The following is a 17,114-nucleotide window of genomic DNA, read 5'->3' on the forward strand; positions in this document are numbered from 1 at the left end:
TCATTCCACTCCACTCCTCTCCTTTCCGTTCCTGTTCTTTCCACCCCGTTGGTCCTGGCCATTTCACAAAATTTTACTTCTGCAAAGATTTTTGCAAGGGTTAGACACACACACACACACATGCTCAGCGGGTGTGACAGTTGGTCTGTGCGTGTCACCGGGCTGTCATTTTGCTGGCCACGCCTCCGCCTCCGCCTCCACACCCGACTCCCCCGGCTGTCTGACATGCTGGAATTTTAAAATTCTCCCGTCGCTCTGCGTGGCCATGGAAATTGTCAAAGTTTTAAAGCTGCCCCAGTTCTGCACCCTCCGCCGCCAGCTGTTGCCATCATTTGGTATCCATTCCAGAGGCTATCCCCAAGCCCAAACCCGAATGGGAGCCGATCCCGATCCCTATTCGAATCCAAATCGGAACTCTGCTCCTGGGCGCCAATTTTATTGTCACGCTGATTGTCACAATCAGTGGTATTTGCCTTTGACCAGAGTTGAGCTTCATTGTTTGAAGGTCCCCTTCTTTAAATGGCTAGCACTTGTGCAGCATTTTTCCATCCATTCCTGGATTTGCTCTCCTTCAGATTTCAGTTTTTAAATAAATTTGGTTATGGCTATGCGGACTGTGGACAGTGGGGTTGGGTGAATGGGTACGGAACAGATCCCAAATCCGTTGTATAACGAATCCAGTTTAATTGGCGGTCAGGATGCCACCCCTTTTGGAACTTGACTTTTAGTTCACCCACTGCATTTTAATGAGACCTAGACGTATTTCCCAGGGAAGTTTCGAGGTCTACTTCAGATTCAGTGCCGGTATGTGTGGGATATCTGTATATTTATGTTCATGAAAAAAAGCAGATAGATGGATCATTCGGGCAGACGGATGTGTCTCTGTCCCGCGGGCATCGAATTAATGTCAAATTATACTTCAAAATGCGTGCAAATTTTACGCGCGCTTACGAATGAAAGTGATACCCGAGGAAAAAACCGACAGAGGAAAACCGCAGAAGCCGCAGCAACAACAATGCTAGAATTTATAAGCCCACAGGGGGCTAAAAGTGGGGTTCCCTGCCGACGTCCCACCCCACCCCATTTCTCGTTTTTTACTAGCCTTGGGCTAACTTTAGCGCTCTGCAACAGAAGTTTCGCCCGCCGAGCTGGCTATGAAAATCCGCCAGCAGCCATGGGCGGCTGTTTTGGGTGGGCGTGGCTGCAGCGAGCAGTGCGCAGCGAGACGAGCGTGCAGTTTTTAAAGAACTGCTATTTTTGAAGTTGGTTTTACTTTTTGTGCGGTTTTTTGTTTGGCTGCGTGTCTGGTGTTTTTGGGATCATTATTATCTCAGCTAGGGCAGATCCTGCACCAGCAACAGCCCCCATTCCTTCCCCATCGCAAGAGCCCCATGGGCTTGTTGTCATTGGTAATGTGCAGGCAAATTTGCCGCCATCCTCCCCCTCACCCTGCGCTCTATGATGCCCCGCTTCGCTACCCGTTTCATGTTGTTCAGTGTAGTGAAGTGTAAATCTGCGTGTCGCGCGTTTGCTTTCCAGTTGCGCGGGTGGGTGCGTCTATCTGGGAGTTTCTGTGCGTGTTTCAGTGCCGTCTAGCACATGATTAAGCTGCAAGCAACCTGACACTCCAGGGACGAAATGGGAACGACAGCCCTTGCAGGGCAGGATTAGTTCTTGGTCTGGGGATCGTCGCAATGGCAGCACACTCATTAGCTTTTTAAGTCGAGCCAGTGTATCAGTATATCATGCAAGCAGAAAAGTCTTGAGCTTGTCATTGCAAGTAAATGTATGAGTTAAAAAAAAATCAAAAGTAGCAGTAACTCGCACTTCTCAACTTTTAAATGGTTGAAACAATTAAAATAAATCAAACAGAAGAGCGTGGATGCGAAGATCGGAGCGAAAAGCTTACCCAAAATTGAATTTCCAATGATGAGCAAGGAAAAGTCAGGAAAGCCAGCTAGACGCCTCAATCCAGGCGAGATTCCTCGCTGGGTGGTGGACAGGGTTGAGTGACAGCGATGTCCCAAAACGAAGACATGCAAGAAGCAGAAAGGCAGCGTCCTGGAGGATAATGCCCGACTTGGGTATGTGAATGTGAGCAGGGCTCCGTGTGTTCTTTTGTGTGAGTGCGCGGTTAGCAAAGCTGCAAATGCGCTTTCAGTTGATTAAATTAAATCGCTAAAGCAGCTGCAGGCTATGAAAAATGCAGCTGAAGAGAGCTCGAGCACCACCCCCTGCTCCATCATCATCATCATTGTCATCTTTGTCGTCCCTTTTGGGACAGAGTGGGCGTGGCCGGGGCCAGTGCACTCAGCGTAATGGCGACAAAAGGCGAAGGAGGAAGACCGCAAAGTATTTACCTATTTCTTTTCGACTTTCGAGCGCAGGGAAGACATCGACATCGACAGCAGCGCAGCAACCCGAGCAGCATCCACCTGCATTCCAATTGTCACACACCCACCCAGACACATCGTCGCTACCGGCTGCACTTCCGTTTCCGCCGGGCTGCGCTGCCTTCTTCTGCCGCTCCAGCTCCATTTCAAGTGTGTTTCCTCCTGCGGCACTGAGACGACTCCCCCTAAGTTACTGGGAGTAAGTTACCGGAGTCTGGGCTATATCCTCGGGTTTCGACTTCGGTACGGCGCTGCACGGGGATTAGAGATTTTTGTCAATGAAGGTAATTTGCCGAAGATTTTGTCTAGAATTTCAATTAGATTGACGTTTTCTTATGTCGTTTGTGCGGGCAGCTGCACAGGAGGGGGTTTCTTTATGTACTTATGGTTATTCTTCCATCAGGAGTCTCAAAAGAAGAAAGAAGAAACCGCAATGCCAAAACGGTTTATGGGATTTTCAGTTTCAGCGACTTTTGTTCGAGCACATTCGTACAGCCCTATGAATGTGGTAATGAGAAAGGTCCTTTGCGCTCCAGCAGCTCTCCTGAAACTGATCCACTTAAAGCAGCGATGCAAATGACTTTATTAACTTGGGCATAACGCAATCAACAACTGTGGAGACGCAACAGAACGCTGGCCAGGATCAGGATGGGTTAGCTTTGTCCACACCGACGAGGCACTAAAAAGGGAAACTTAAAAGGAGCCTGAAACTGGGAGTCCGACTGGGTGCCGGCCCCGGGGATTATCAGTTGGTTAAATTAATGCTAATTAGTTAAAAAATATATGAGAGTCGTTTGCCCCCCTCCGATGAGTAGGGGGAAAATGCCAACGTTTTGTTGCATTTCCGCTTGGCGCTAAGAAAAAAATTTGTATGAATGCATAAAATATGAAACAAATGCGGCGCAGACATGACAAACCAGGAGTCGACACAGTGGGGCACATTGGAAATTAAACAAGTATAATCCATTTTCGAACATCATAATTTTAACATTTTTGGAATCCATGACTGATATTCAGTATTTAAAAGTATTTATGATTGAAAGGCAAAAACTTAATGGATTTCGTTTACTTACTCTCATATCGTCAAACAGTGTTGGAACACATAAAAAACTCAAATATTTAAGAAGAACTATTTGTTACTTCCCATAGAATGTACTAAATTGATTGTTCATACACCTTCTGCATGATTTCCTGTCCTTGGATGCCCACCGTGCCAGTCGGGCGCTTCCTGGCTCATAATGAATAATCATAAAAATTGCATAATTTATGTGCCGACGCCGTCTTGCCCAACGCCTGCGGCGGCAGCGACGGACAACAAGGACGCAAACAGGAAGGCGAGAATGGGATAGGACGAGAAGGGAAAAGGGGCGTGGCAGTCGCATAGGATAGAGACACAACGGGCACAAATGAAATGCAGAAATGTAAATCTAAAATAATTTACGCGCCTTTGTTGACTGCAGTTGCCGTGGCCATAAAAACCCGGCCTCCGCCCGCGCCCCATAAGCCATCCCACCTACTGGCTATGCTCCTTGTTGCCTTCTTTTCCAGCCGTGTAACTGTTGCTACACAAAATGGCGTCATCGTTGGTAACTTGGCTGAGTCCTGGCTCGGCCACCTCCACCAGTCGGCGGCAGAGAGCTATGCGCCCTGGCCTGCATTTGCATTTATGGCATGGAATAATCCATTATCAGGCATTTTGCAGGTTGCCTTGGCAAGTAATGCAGCATTCTGAGCCGGCAGCAGCAAAAGAGAGGCGGAATAGGATTGGGTCCACCGACATATAGGGGTAGCTAAGCTTTCTGGCTTTAGTTTAAAAGTGGCCAGCACGCTGCAGATTAATTTGCCCTCAGACCCGCCCTGAACGGGGATTAAAACATTTTAAGTTAGCTGCAGTGGAAAAAGAATCAGAGGGCACGGAGTAGAGGTAACTAAACGCACAGTATCATACTTTCGTACTTAATTGCACTAAAATATTGTGGTCGGAAATTTTAACAAGAACAAGATCTTAAGATCACTATGGTTTAAGAATGGGGGCAATTACTACTAAATTGCGATTGGTTCCATGGTTGAAACTCATGGGCATGCACTTTATTTAACCTGTGGTGAAGTAAAACAAGTCCTACAATAGGCTTGCCTAATTAATTTAATTGTGTAATGCGGTCAGGTGTCTGGCTGTGCGTTCGATGAATGGCGAAAAATCAGTGTTAGGGCTCCGAGGACACACATGCCGCCCACGCGACGGGAGGTCGGGATAAGTGCGATGGGGAGCAGTTTAGCTATGGTCGGTGAAGCAGGAGCCACGACTGACATTTAAAGAAATTGCGTTCTACTTGCTTTTGTAAATGATTTATGGGACAACCGGCGATGCTCCCACCACAGCTCTTAGGAACTCCACTGCGCCCACCTTGGCACTTCGTCCTAAGTTGATACTTTGGATGCTCTCCAAATGGCGGAGCCCGCATAAATAGTTTCTTGCCTAAAAACTTTCAGGCACAACAAAGCAAAACCCTAATGAGTTGTCATTTGTTAGCCACGTGTGGACTGCGGAAAGGGGTCCAAAACAGCAGCTGAAAACCATCCAAAACCTCTCAATAGCGGTGAATTCTAAGCAGTTCCACACAGAGTCCTGCGCAATTAGCCCCGAATTGTAATGGCAAAATAGAAAAACACACAACTGATTTTTGTTCTCATTTGTCAAGAGAAATTAATTATCTAAAACTCATTTGATGAAAAATGCAAACAATCTGAGGGAGCGCGTGGAAAACTTTTAGAAAAATTCAAAATATTTTCACAACAATGAGGGGCGGGGGTAGCACATGCGTGGGCATGTCCTTGACTAGCTTTTGGTGCCATGAACGACGTGTCCTCGACATCGTATTCCTATTTCAGCTTTTTCTTTTCGTCCTCGCTCTCGTTTCAGGCTTTTGGGCTGTCAATCATGCAAAAAACTGCAACCGCCGCATAACCGCTGGTTTATAATAGTTAGCCCGTAGAACGCTGCAGGAAAAAGGACGAGGCTGACCGGAGGCTGGCGGCAGTTCTGCGGGAGGGGATGCGTCCTGGTTGTTGCCTGGTTTCGGCAAAAGCTTTTCAAACTTTTTAATTATGCAGCAAACAGAAAACTTTGTGGTAATTTCGTTGCAACAGTTGGCTAGGACTGCAGGACGCCAGGACTCAACGGCAGGAACGTCAACGTCACCAGCAGCAGGCAGGTTGACTAATTGAGTTAGGCACGGGGGCCGGGTACACGTAAGGGTAGGCAGTGGGGGTTGCGGGTCATCGTGCCTTTTGGCAATAATAATTTGCCAACAATTTTAAAGTGCATCAATCACAATTAGTGACCGGAATGTCCTAGTGCAAGTGTGTGCGGAGAACAAAGTCCGGCAGAAGGACATTGCGAATTCATAGCAAATTGTGTCAATTTTGTAAGCGTTTAGTCGGTTACACATTTCTATTTCCAGTTTCTGGCATTTAAAACAAATTGGAAGCTACTCAGCTATCGTCTTCATTAGATTATAGAAGCTTATCTTTCCCTTACCTCCGAAAGCAATTTGGTTTCGAATGTAAATCAATATTCTTTAAGACTCATAAAGGAATTTTCCCGTTTTTGCAGACAACTTTCCATATAGATCTTCAAATAGACGTCGCTACTTAATCACACAACCAAGCACAGTGAGAGAAACAAAACAAATCATAGGCTTTAAAAAACGTAACTAAAAATATACCAAACTATTTAAAGAATAATAATTGAATTCATATTTTTCAAATTAATTTTTCAATGAGTTTTTTTGAAATACTGAAAATGTCGATTAATTACAGGTTTTCTTATTCCCGCAAGTGTAGTTTCACATATGTGCAAAGATGATGTACATGTACAATAAACCTAAGCCGATTTAATAAAAGGCATTAAAAAATATCTATTTTGCCAAATGAAAAATATGAAATCGGCACAAAGTCAGCATCAGCAGAAAATAGAACAAGGGTCCTTTCACTCCCCCTTTCTTCGCACACACACACAGGCACACGCACACTGGCATACACTCAAGTTGATTGGAAAAGTGCCCGCCTCTGGCTGGAAAAGGATGAAGAAGCCCATAAATGTTGTAGCCCCAAAATGAACACACATCCCTTGGAGATTAAGGAGCTCGGTGGGGTGAAGGGCACTGCAGAGCAGATGATGGGGAAAACGAATCAAAGGCTAACTGACCGCCCACGCATGATTAAAAACTGGAGTTTTGGGACCTTCCTTGGGGGAGTGCCTGGGTGGCTGGGGAAGACCGACTGTGCACCTTTCAAGATGAGTAAATGAGCATTGAAGCGTTCAAGATTATCAATATGCATGAATGCGGCCAAATTGTAGTTAAGTTCAAGTGGACACCCAGCTGGGATCCAAAGGGGAAGAAAGAAGAAGATTTAAGAAAATGTGATATGGCTGTTGCATGATTAAAGGGGGCCAAATGAAGCATTTATCCACTCACTTGAGCAAAACGTTAAGTTTGGAAAAGGATTCGATTGCGCAGAAATTCTTTCTGCCTTCTGATATGCGAATCAGGCCTTCAAGGACTACGAGATTTCGCGGAAAGAGAACAAGCCAGATCTTCGAGGTACGAGGAGATGCTTGGATACGTGGCATGTATATCATCTGTGGGCTATGCACAGTTTATTGTTTCACACCTGCCCATTATCCCATCGGCAGTTGTCTCCGGCACTTTCCCAGCACTTTTGGTAGCTGCAGATTTTATAACCACAGAAACATGCAAAGAGCATTTCAACTTTTACCTACGAAGCACGGTAATCCAGCAAATATGTAAACAACTTACCAAAAACCCATATTATACACATATAAATTATATGTATATTCAACTACACCTCGCACTCAATGCCATTTACATGAAAAACTTTTGCTTGTCGAATCTTTCAAACATCAAAACATTTTCTATTTTGACGATGATGTCGATGTATACCAACGGAAATCTTTAAAGAGCTTGGGCTCCAACAACAAGCAAAATTGGGTGAACAAAATCTAAATCATATTTCCCTGATAATTTCCCCAGCCTGGGATTAATTTATTTATTGCAATTGACCTGCCCAGCCAAATCCGATTATGGGATTAGTCGAACTGTTTTCCGAAAAGAGGATACTTTAATGATTTGAATTTATTTTTTGTAGAAGCAAATAAAAGCATTAAATGTGTAATTAGAGCATCGCCTTTCATATTTTACGATCCCTAATTGCAAGCAGGCATAGAAAAATGAGACAATCGCGTTTAATCAAAAGAAATTTCTGCATTAACCAACCCTAGCATCATTTATTTCACCACAGCTGCAATTATCGATTTATTGCAATTCCAGTTCATGTGTTTTATTGCTAATTAGGACATAAAAATACCGTTCGACCAACAGACATTGCGGCATCCACTCTTTTAGTATATATTATTGTGCACAATATATAAATAAATGGAGAATTTGAATTCAGTTAACTGCTACTGTAAGATTACAGGCATACCAATGTTATTAAATTATTTATTGATTCATTCGACGTTTTTCCTTGCTATAATATTTACTCATATCCTCATACAAATTGTTAAAAGCCCTTAAATTCATTTTTTTAATTTTTTTTTTTTTTTTATATTAAAAGTTTTTAAATCAATGAAATTCAAAGACAAATTCTAAAAATATTAAAACACTTCAAAAGTGTGGCGGTTTCAGATTTACAAAAAACTCTTGCCACGGGGTTGCCATTAGAATCGATATCCCTAACGTTTTTGACTTTATGGAACCCAAGACCTCGAGGTTCATAACTACATATATATATATATATATATATATATATATATATATATATATATATATATGTTTGTATGTATATACGACATGGCAAGTGATCCTGGTTCTATACTCTTATCTATAAATAATTGATTGCATTATCTATATAAAGAGTCGGAAGCGGATTCTTCCACCTGTATATTAAGGTTACATACGTGATACGTGATTGATGCTCCTTGTGTGTGGCTCTGAGATACTTTTGGTTATGATAACCTACTGATCTGTATCAACAAGGAGCCCATTTTGCCACTGCCAATGCGACAATGGTTAGGTCAACTACCATGAATTAATTTATCACAATGCTGGTCAACTGCAGGCAATTAGACTCATTGTAGAAAATTCGAGATATATTTGGCTTAAAAGGTAATAGCTCGATAGAAAGCTGTTTTCGAATCAACTACAAGTGTGAACACACAACTCCACTTCCACCTCACTGGCGTCCAAAGTGTGAGAGTGTTTTTCGGTCGAGTGCTGTGCTCGTAAAAGAAAGCCGCACTGGGAGCCCAGCAGGAAGTGTTGTAACTCGCACTTTACCAGACTCACCAATGCCACACACACAAAAAGTGTGGCTATCATGTCGTATACTTGATTTTGAGAAGGGCACTGCGGCGGGGTCCTGGAGGGTAATATCTACGCACAGCATTTTGCTGAGCTAGCCTTGGTTTTAATTGAGGCTGGTGTAGCTGTTGCTGGCCACATAACCGGAAAATATATGCAGGATACCAAGCGGTTTATGTGCCATTATGAGGCTGATACCCCCCCACTTCCAAACAATTTGTGTGTGGGCGTTGGCTTTTATGGGCCTAGGCGAGCTCTCGAATGCTAGTTATGTAATCTGTCCAAAATATCCGTCTGCAATTAAAAACATTTTCAAGTCGTTTATTCTCTCTTCGGCGAGGAGTCCAACATAGGGGAGGGTAACTCAACAGAAGGATCGTAAAAGCGGCTTTATGAAAATGTCTAACGAATTTTGTGGATTTAGGTTTATGAATTTATCGGAATTTTTATAGCCCACTTTTATAGCCTCTGCCAGATTGAGGGTGTAAGGGAGCACAAAAATTGGTATTTGAATACCAATAACAGTTTTAGGCGAAAATAGGTATAGTTTATTTTGAGATTAGCTGTGGACTTAAAATTCTAATTAATTCATGTAAAAGACGAAAATCTATTTAGGTTTTCCCAAACAAGCAGATTTCAGTGACCGAAGCGAAATCAATTAGAGAATCACATTCCGCAAATGCTACCCAAACAAATGTACACTTAAAACATATTGCCTATGCAAACTAATCGAAGGCTGAACTAAAATCCTTCTGGCTTGGAGGCCAATTCCGGAATCCTCGTCAATAGCAACGGTTTCAAATTAATTAATAAAATTCTCGTTTCAAGTGGGCCAGCTAACAAACAAACAGGCGAACTACAAATGAAGGCCGCAACCTGCCCATGCCCGATTGGTTGGGAAAAGACTTGCGTTTGGAACGAATGTTGGTCAAGAAGAAGTTGCATGTACCAAGGCACGTGTGTGGGGCTCCTGTTCCCAAAAATGCCCTCTAACAGTCAACCACCTCAGAAACTGTTTGTTAGCCAAACCAAACAGCAAATACTTCAATAAACGAAATTAAATATTTGAGCATGGAATGAAACATTTTCCTCAGCTTTTAAGGCGGGCACAATAGGGTAAATCGAAAAAGAATTGAACACTTTATGCCTCGCATTGGCAACAAATTAAATAATTGCTGCAAAAAGTTTGCCATCCGCAAATATTTCGACAAATAAACGTAAATAAACCATTGGTTCTCTCTCGACGCTTTTTCGGTATTGTTAGAATTTTTGACCAAATGTTGGCTTTTTGTTAACACACTATAGACATCCTTCGCACCAGTTCTGGCTGTGGCCATTCCCGACTTATGTCAAATATTTCGTTTGCCACATTGTTTAACTTTTGACCCGATTCGTCCGCCTTGCTCCATGGTTCCTCTGTAATTAGACTTTAATTGGGCAATTGTAACCATCTCAGGCGAGTGTAATTCATTGGCGTTCCGGCCAAAATTCAGCCTCGGGTCCAAAGCCAACACCTTTTTGATGTCTAACCCTGGGCAAAGGAGAAAAGGCAGCATTTTGACGCTGAATCAAACTAATTAGGCGCAAACTTAATTAATATTTGATGATTTTTCTTTGCCGTTTGTCTTATTACCATGACGGCTCGGCCAAACTGGCTACGGACCTCGTCAGACCTTAAGTGGCCCTCGTTATTTGCCTGGCGACAGGCAGAAACATAATGATAACTTTAGATGATATTTCGGGATTGGGCTTAATTTGGCTGAGTCTGAAAACATTTGATAAACTTGTCGCTAGGCAGGTGGGATCCGCATTATGCCTACTGATTTTGTGGGCGTGCAGAGCGATTCAAATCACAAAATGGTAAGGTGAGATGAGGCGCAAAAGTTTTTCTAATGTTTATTGGCGAACTTTTTCATTTTTTACAACCCCCCGATTGCATTCTGCGTTTTCTGTTGTTGCCTAGGATCGTCCCCGGTCATTTTAAAGTTTAAATTATACTAGGGGGGAGTCTGAGGTCTGAGTGGTCTGGAATCCAACGATTGTCAGCACATTAGGCCTACGAAGTTGCCGAGGTGGAGTGGGGGGCAGCCATACTTTGAATTAAACTTTTATCGCATCAATTCCGAGAGTTTTTCCGCGTTTCCATGGCAAAGTTTCATTGTTGGAGAATTTTCAGATATTAATTCCTTTATTTAAAATCTCCCTAGTCGCCGAGATAATGCGAATAAACGGTACTCACCCTTCTGGGGATAGGTGCCACTTACCTGCAAGTGAAGAAAAATATATGAAAACAAGAGAAAAATGCTATAGTCTAGTTATCCGACTATCAGATACTCGTTACTCAGTTAGTGTGAATGCGAACGCAATTATCATTTTTCTGGGATATTGATAGATATTGGAGAATGAAATGAGAAAAAATTAAAATTAAAATTAAAGTGTGGTCGTGACTGGTTTGGCTGTTAGAGGGCGTTAGAGTGGGCGTGACAAAAAGTTGTTTGGCAAATCGATAGAAATTTGCGTCGCGTCTTTGTCTCTAGAATCCGTAGTCTGAATCTCAACCGTCTAGCTTATATAGTTCCTGAGATCTCGACGTTCATACGGACTGATCGATTCGGCTATTGATCCAAATCAAGAATATATATGTGGTTGGAAACTCTTCCTTTTGCCTGTTACATCCTTTTCAAGAATCTAGTATACCCTTTTACTCTACGAGTAACGGATATAGCTACTTGGAACTTCATAGCCAGAGAAAACGATATTTTTTTAGACAGCAATATAGTAAAGACATTAACTTCCATTGTAGTAGTATGGGATCAACCCTTCAAAGTCTGATACAACTATTGTATATTTTTTACAGCCGCAACATGGTTTTCATGCCTGCTCTAAACTTGCTTGTGTACAACGTCCTTGTGGGTTATATAAGCACGGAAATCAATCGAATCATTAATGGTAAGTTCTTTGTAAGGACCATCTTCTAATCACTGAAGTCTCTTTAGTTTCTACGGCCCAGACAAGTCTTTGGCAGCATATTCCTATTATCGGCCAGATGTTCGCTCCTTTAGAACCTGAAACCCATTATGGAGTGGAATTCGGGGAACGCATGTGGAACTTCAACCTATATATAAACATCTTCCTGCTTCTTCCCGCATTTTTTCAGGTATAAGCCCACATAATTCGGGGACCACATTAATGTACCCAATTCCCAACCAGATCTATCATATCTCCTTGCTGGTGGCGCTTGTTCTCATGTGGAACTGCTACCTTCACCAGTGTCTGGCTGCTTTTCACCTGAAGATGGTGTGGCACTTGTGGTGGAGCGACCTATGCTGGAGCTACTACGCTCCTCTTGTCTTTTTCGGATTCCTGATGACCATGCTGCACTTTAGTCTGATTATAGCTACCGTGATGTATCAGATGCAGATCGACGAAGATCCAAAGCCCCGGATCCAGCCCGAGGCTCTCCCAGAGCAGCAGCCACATCCCGCAGAGAAAATTCAGAAACAGATGCCAATGGACCAGCCCATTGGGCTCTAGAAAATCTGACACAGAACGCCGGAGCACAGGTTCAGCCGCCTTTAACTGGGTCACCATCAGTCAGGGGCTTAACCTTGCCGCATCTACAAATACACTGGGTCGGTGGTTCAACTAATAAATATGCCAAAAAACACCAGACACACAGATACCCCGCACGCACACACCAGCACACTACCGCTCACCAGGACATGTACAAATGAATCGCAGCTGAGGGCCGGCCGGGCATCGGGAAATAAAACCATTAAATATTTGCGGTTAAACGCACCAAAAACAAACCGCAAAAGTAAATCATATCCAGAGCAGACATTGGACATGGCCAAGCATCCAAGGCAAGGAATTTCTCTTGCCTCACCCGACCGTCGTCCGGCACTCGTAGGCAAAAATATTAGATTAGAAATTAGGAAGGCATGGACATGGACTCGCATTGGATTGAGATTGGGCAGGCAGCAGACCAGAGCGCCATTAAATTGGGAATGGGATGCTGGGCAGGAAACTGGCTGCCAACGGCCTGCCAAAAATTCCAAATGGTCCATGGCCGAGAAGCATTAATCATTGAAGCTGACATTTCACCATTTCACTGGATTTGTATGTATATGCCAAAGGTTTGGCCAATTCTTGGGGAAGAAAGTGTTTTTTTTTGGTGGGCGAGGAATTTGCGTAGATATCCGTCGTTTTTCCCAAGGAACTAAAGAGACACCCTGGAGTCGAAAATATGGATCCCTGTGTGTCCGTTAATAGTTCCCCTTATACCAGTTCTCCGCAGAGCCGAGCATATCAGGGCTCCGATACGAAATATTGTCATCTCTATTCCATATAATCTATGCTAAAAGCCAGTTCCCTCCAGTTGACGGGAATGTTGATTCCGTTTCACATTCGTAGGGATTTGGCAGGATGTGCCGATTACCGTAAATGGGCGTCAATTTAAGCAAATCGCAAGTAATGTCTGCAAAATATTGATATCTGAGCCAGGCGATTTTTTTTTGTCTTAAACAGCCTAAAATTTATATTATTTAATTATTAACTTTGGTTTTTATGAAATCCTGGCTTTTTGGGCTGTCTAATAATTTCACAAGTTGGCAGTGCCGAGTCGTAAATTTCCAGTTTACCTTCTTTTTGAACTGAAATTCGTTCCCGTCCAATTCATCACTCCAATATGTCGACGATAAAGTTTCTGCGATCCTCCACACACAACGCACTTCGATCCAGCCTCGGATGGTGCCGCCATGCTGCCTCAAGACCACGCTACGACTACGACCTTGTGGTGCTCGGCGGGGGCTCGGCGGGATTGGCGTGCGCCAAGGAGGCGGCTGGCTGTGGAGCCCGCGTGCTCTGCTTCGACTACGTCAAGCCCACTCCAGTGGGCACCAAGTGGGGCATCGGCGGCACCTGCGTAAACGTGGGCTGCATCCCCAAGAAGCTGATGCACCAGGCCTCGCTACTCGGAGAGGCTGTCCACGAGGCGGTGGCCTACGGCTGGAATGTAGACGACAAGAACATACGGCCCGATTGGGGCAAGTTGGTGCGCTCCGTGCAGAACCACATCAAGTCCGTCAACTGGGTGACCCGCGTGGACCTGCGCGACAAGAAGGTGGAGTACGTCAATTCGATGGGCTCCTTTCGCGACAGCCACACCATCGAGTATGTGGCGATGCCAGATGCCGAGCACCGCCAAGTGACCTCAGAGTACGTGGTGGTAGCCGTCGGCGGAAGACCACGCTACCCGGACATTCCCGGAGCCGTTGAGCTGGGCATCACCAGCGACGATATATTCAGCTACGAGCGAGAGCCGGGTCGTACCCTTGTGGTGGGCGCCGGATACGTTGGTCTCGAGTGCGCCTGTTTCCTCAAGGGACTCGGCTACGAGCCCACTGTCATGGTGCGCTCCATTGTGCTGCGCGGCTTCGATCGCCAGATGTCCGAGCTGCTGGCCGCCATGATGACTGAGCGAGGCATTCCCTTCCTGGGCACCACAATCCCCAAGGCCGTGGAGAGGCAGGCGGACGGACGGCTGCTGGTCCGGTACCGCAACACAACCACCCAAATGGACGGCAGCGACGTTTTCGACACCGTGCTGTGGGCCATTGGGCGCAAAGGTCTCATCGAGGACCTCAACCTGGAGGCCGCCGGAGTGAAGACTCATGACGACAAGATTGTGGTGGACGCCGCGGAGGCCACCAGCGTGCCTCATATATTTGCAGTTGGAGACATCATATATGGTCGACCAGAGCTAACGCCGGTGGCCATCCTGTCGGGCCGCCTGCTTGCCAGGCGTCTGTTTGCCGGCTCCACGCAGCTGATGGACTATGCCGACGTGGCAACCACAGTTTTTACTCCGCTGGAATACAGTTGCGTCGGCATGTCGGAGGAAACGGCCATCGAACTGCGCGGTGCTGACAACATCGAGGTCTTCCATGGCTACTACAAGCCCACAGAGTTCTTTATTCCCCAGAAGAGCGTGCGTCACTGCTACCTCAAGGCCGTAGCCGAAGTATCCGGGGACCAGAAGATCCTAGGCCTGCACTACATCGGCCCAGTCGCCGGCGAGGTCATCCAGGGCTTCGCCGCAGCCCTCAAGTCCGGCTTAACCGTGAAGACGCTGCTGAACACGGTGGGAATCCACCCCACCACCGCCGAAGAGTTCACCCGGCTGTCAATCACCAAGCGATCTGGTCGGGATCCTACACCAGCCTCCTGCTGCAGTTAGTGTCTTGGAGATAGGTGTCTTGTGGTGTCTTGTTTCAGCCCGTATCTACTGTCGATTTTGAATAACAGATTTTCTAACGTGGAAAGGCTAAACACCTTTCGCATTATAAGTTTAAGTAGTTTGCATTTAATGTTGGTTGATTGGTGCAGGGAGAAATATAATATTTGGCAAATAATTTGCAATCACTTTTATACCCTCTCTTGTTGAAAAGCATGTTGCAGGTACAAATACATATCCTTGATCAGAACCACGAGCCGACTCGTTTTAGCCACGTCGGCCAATTTCAATCGATATGTCAAACAAATTTTAAAATTTCTACTTCCCAATCGCTCTCGATTAGGGCGTCCTAATTTTTATAGACATCGAAAGGTATTGGTTCCATTCAAATATATGCTATATAAAACATAATATGATGCTAGTTTCTGCAAACCAAACAATTATTTTTATTTATTTCGTAATATATAGTTTTCGATCCGAATAGTTTTGTCTTGTATAATTGAAATAAGACATTTGGGAATGTTTTAAGCAGACGGATTACTTTGCGTAGAGGACAGCCATGATTATATCAACTCGATTGATCAAGAAAAAGCGGAATTATGGCCCGAAATGTGGGCTTTACTGCGTTGAAAAACTTATGATCAATATCCCTCTGCAAGGGTAAACAATTTATACATTTGACAAATTTTTTAGTTATTTCAAGCTTATACAGTGTGAACGCATCTACTCGTAAACGTGTCCCAACCGGATCGGAATTGCACTTCTCTGACGAATAGCTCGTCGGGATGTGCGGCTCACGTTCTTTTGATTTGACACTTTATTATAAATGACAGAGCCACACTTAGTAAGTCGGGGGAGCACTGAAAACCCACAGAGCGATTGCCATTTTTGACATATGAAGTTTTAATTTATGAAGTTGGTGGTGAAAAACACTTTGTTCCCCTGGAGGTGACCTGCGTATCCGTTTCCGAGTCCGGTGGCGTATCGGTGACCCGGAATCTTGCGAGCGGCGCCAGAATCTTGGACACACCCACACACACCATGGCTGCTCGTGGCACGAGCAACAACAAACAACAAGAATAAAGAATTTTGATTAATGTTTACTTCCGATTTGCATAAATCTTACTTTAGCATTTTGGGCTTCGCACGCTCTCGTTCTTGTTCTCCCAGCCTCTTCCTATATTATAAATTATTTTTTTATTGCTGGCCGGTTTTGGGTCCCGCTTGGTAGCCGTATGCTCCCCGTTTAATTGTTTGCCCCAGCGTTATTTATTCGTTTGTTTGTGCCGGTCATCAGAGGAGGGGGCCTGTCCAGGTGGGCCGGGATCCAGGTCAAGGCGGTGCATCTGCCCGTGAGCGCCGCGCTCCCACAGTCTCCGCCGTAACTTTTCGATTAGCTTTGCCAACTCATTTAACAAATGGTCTGGCTGACAGTAAGAAATATAACAAATTTAGCCCGGCCATCGCAAGGAGCTGGTAGTTTTCATTGCAACACCTTAGAATCATAAATTGTGACCTGACCGCCCAACTGCAGCTGCAGCGGGCGGCAAAAGTTTTGCTCATCCCGAAGTTTGGCTGTAAGTTAAAGCACCCGCGGGTAATTTGATAAAGCGTAAAATTTTGCACTTAAACTATTTTCATCTTCAGCACCCCCATCCGCACTCCGGGTCCCGAACCCGGAGTTGGCATTTGGCAATTGCATTGTTGCTCCCATTATTGTTCTCCGGTTTTCGGCCATTGGCAGCTTGACCCGCTCCCCTCCCCGGTGGGCAGGAAGGGAATGTCTTGAATTACAATACGGGGAAAGTGCGGAAAAGTTTGATTGCGTGTCCAAGTGGTCGGACCACTGCTCCTTTTCAGGCTCCTTCTCCAGATTGAGTGCTCTCGAGTGCAAGGCGGCGGCACAGGAATTGTTTTGGCTCCGCCGTTGCGACGGTGGCAAGTTTATCGAAAGTGAATCGGGTGGAATTATGTGCGTTGGAGTGGGTACGAATGGCACAATCCCCAGCCCCGGGCGACACCTCGATCACACAAGTCCGCACAACTTGTTTGCGAAATTGTGCAAACAGCGCTGGAACAAAGCCCGCTGCCGCTGACTCAATA

At 45.0% G+C, this 17,114-nt stretch overlaps 2 protein-coding genes across 2 annotated transcripts; both read left to right on the forward strand.

Annotated features, from left to right (window-relative positions):
- Positions 1-11,560: 11,560 nt before the first annotated feature.
- LOC6616564 lies at positions 11,561-12,585 on the forward strand. Its single transcript, XM_032718433.1, has 3 exons — positions 11,561-11,725; positions 11,773-11,933; positions 11,987-12,585. The coding sequence occupies exons 1-3, from the start codon at positions 11,584-11,586 to the stop codon at positions 12,308-12,310; spliced, it is 627 nt and encodes a 208-aa protein (XP_032574324.1). The 5' UTR covers positions 11,561-11,583; the 3' UTR covers positions 12,311-12,585.
- A 766-nt stretch (positions 12,586-13,351) lies between these two features.
- LOC6616565 (thioredoxin reductase 2, mitochondrial) lies at positions 13,352-15,123 on the forward strand. Its single transcript, XM_002040888.2, has one exon. It carries the CDS (start codon positions 13,464-13,466, stop codon positions 15,012-15,014), a length of 1,551 nt encoding a protein of 516 aa, XP_002040924.1. The 5' UTR covers positions 13,352-13,463; the 3' UTR covers positions 15,015-15,123.
- Positions 15,124-17,114: the final 1,991 nt, after the last annotated feature.

Source organism: Drosophila sechellia, chromosome 3L (genome assembly GCF_004382195.2).
Source record: "Drosophila sechellia strain sech25 chromosome 3L, ASM438219v1, whole genome shotgun sequence".
Taxonomy (NCBI): Eukaryota; Metazoa; Arthropoda; class Insecta; order Diptera; family Drosophilidae; genus Drosophila; species Drosophila sechellia.

Bases quoted from the DNA above. Each gene is read 5' to 3' on its own strand.
- LOC6616564 (XM_032718433.1), top strand. From the start codon at position 11,584: ATGGGATCAACCCTTCAAAGTCTGATACAACTATTGTATATTTTTTAC. The intron at 11,726-11,772 runs GTAAGTTCTTTG...AAGTCTCTTTAG, and splicing joins AATCAATCGAATCATTAATG to TTTCTACGGCCCAGACAAGT. The intron at 11,934-11,986 runs GTATAAGCCCAC...ATTCCCAACCAG, and splicing joins TTCTTCCCGCATTTTTTCAG to ATCTATCATATCTCCTTGCT.
- LOC6616565 (XM_002040888.2), top strand. From the start codon at position 13,464: ATGTCGACGATAAAGTTTCTGCGATCCTCCACACACAACGCACTTCGA.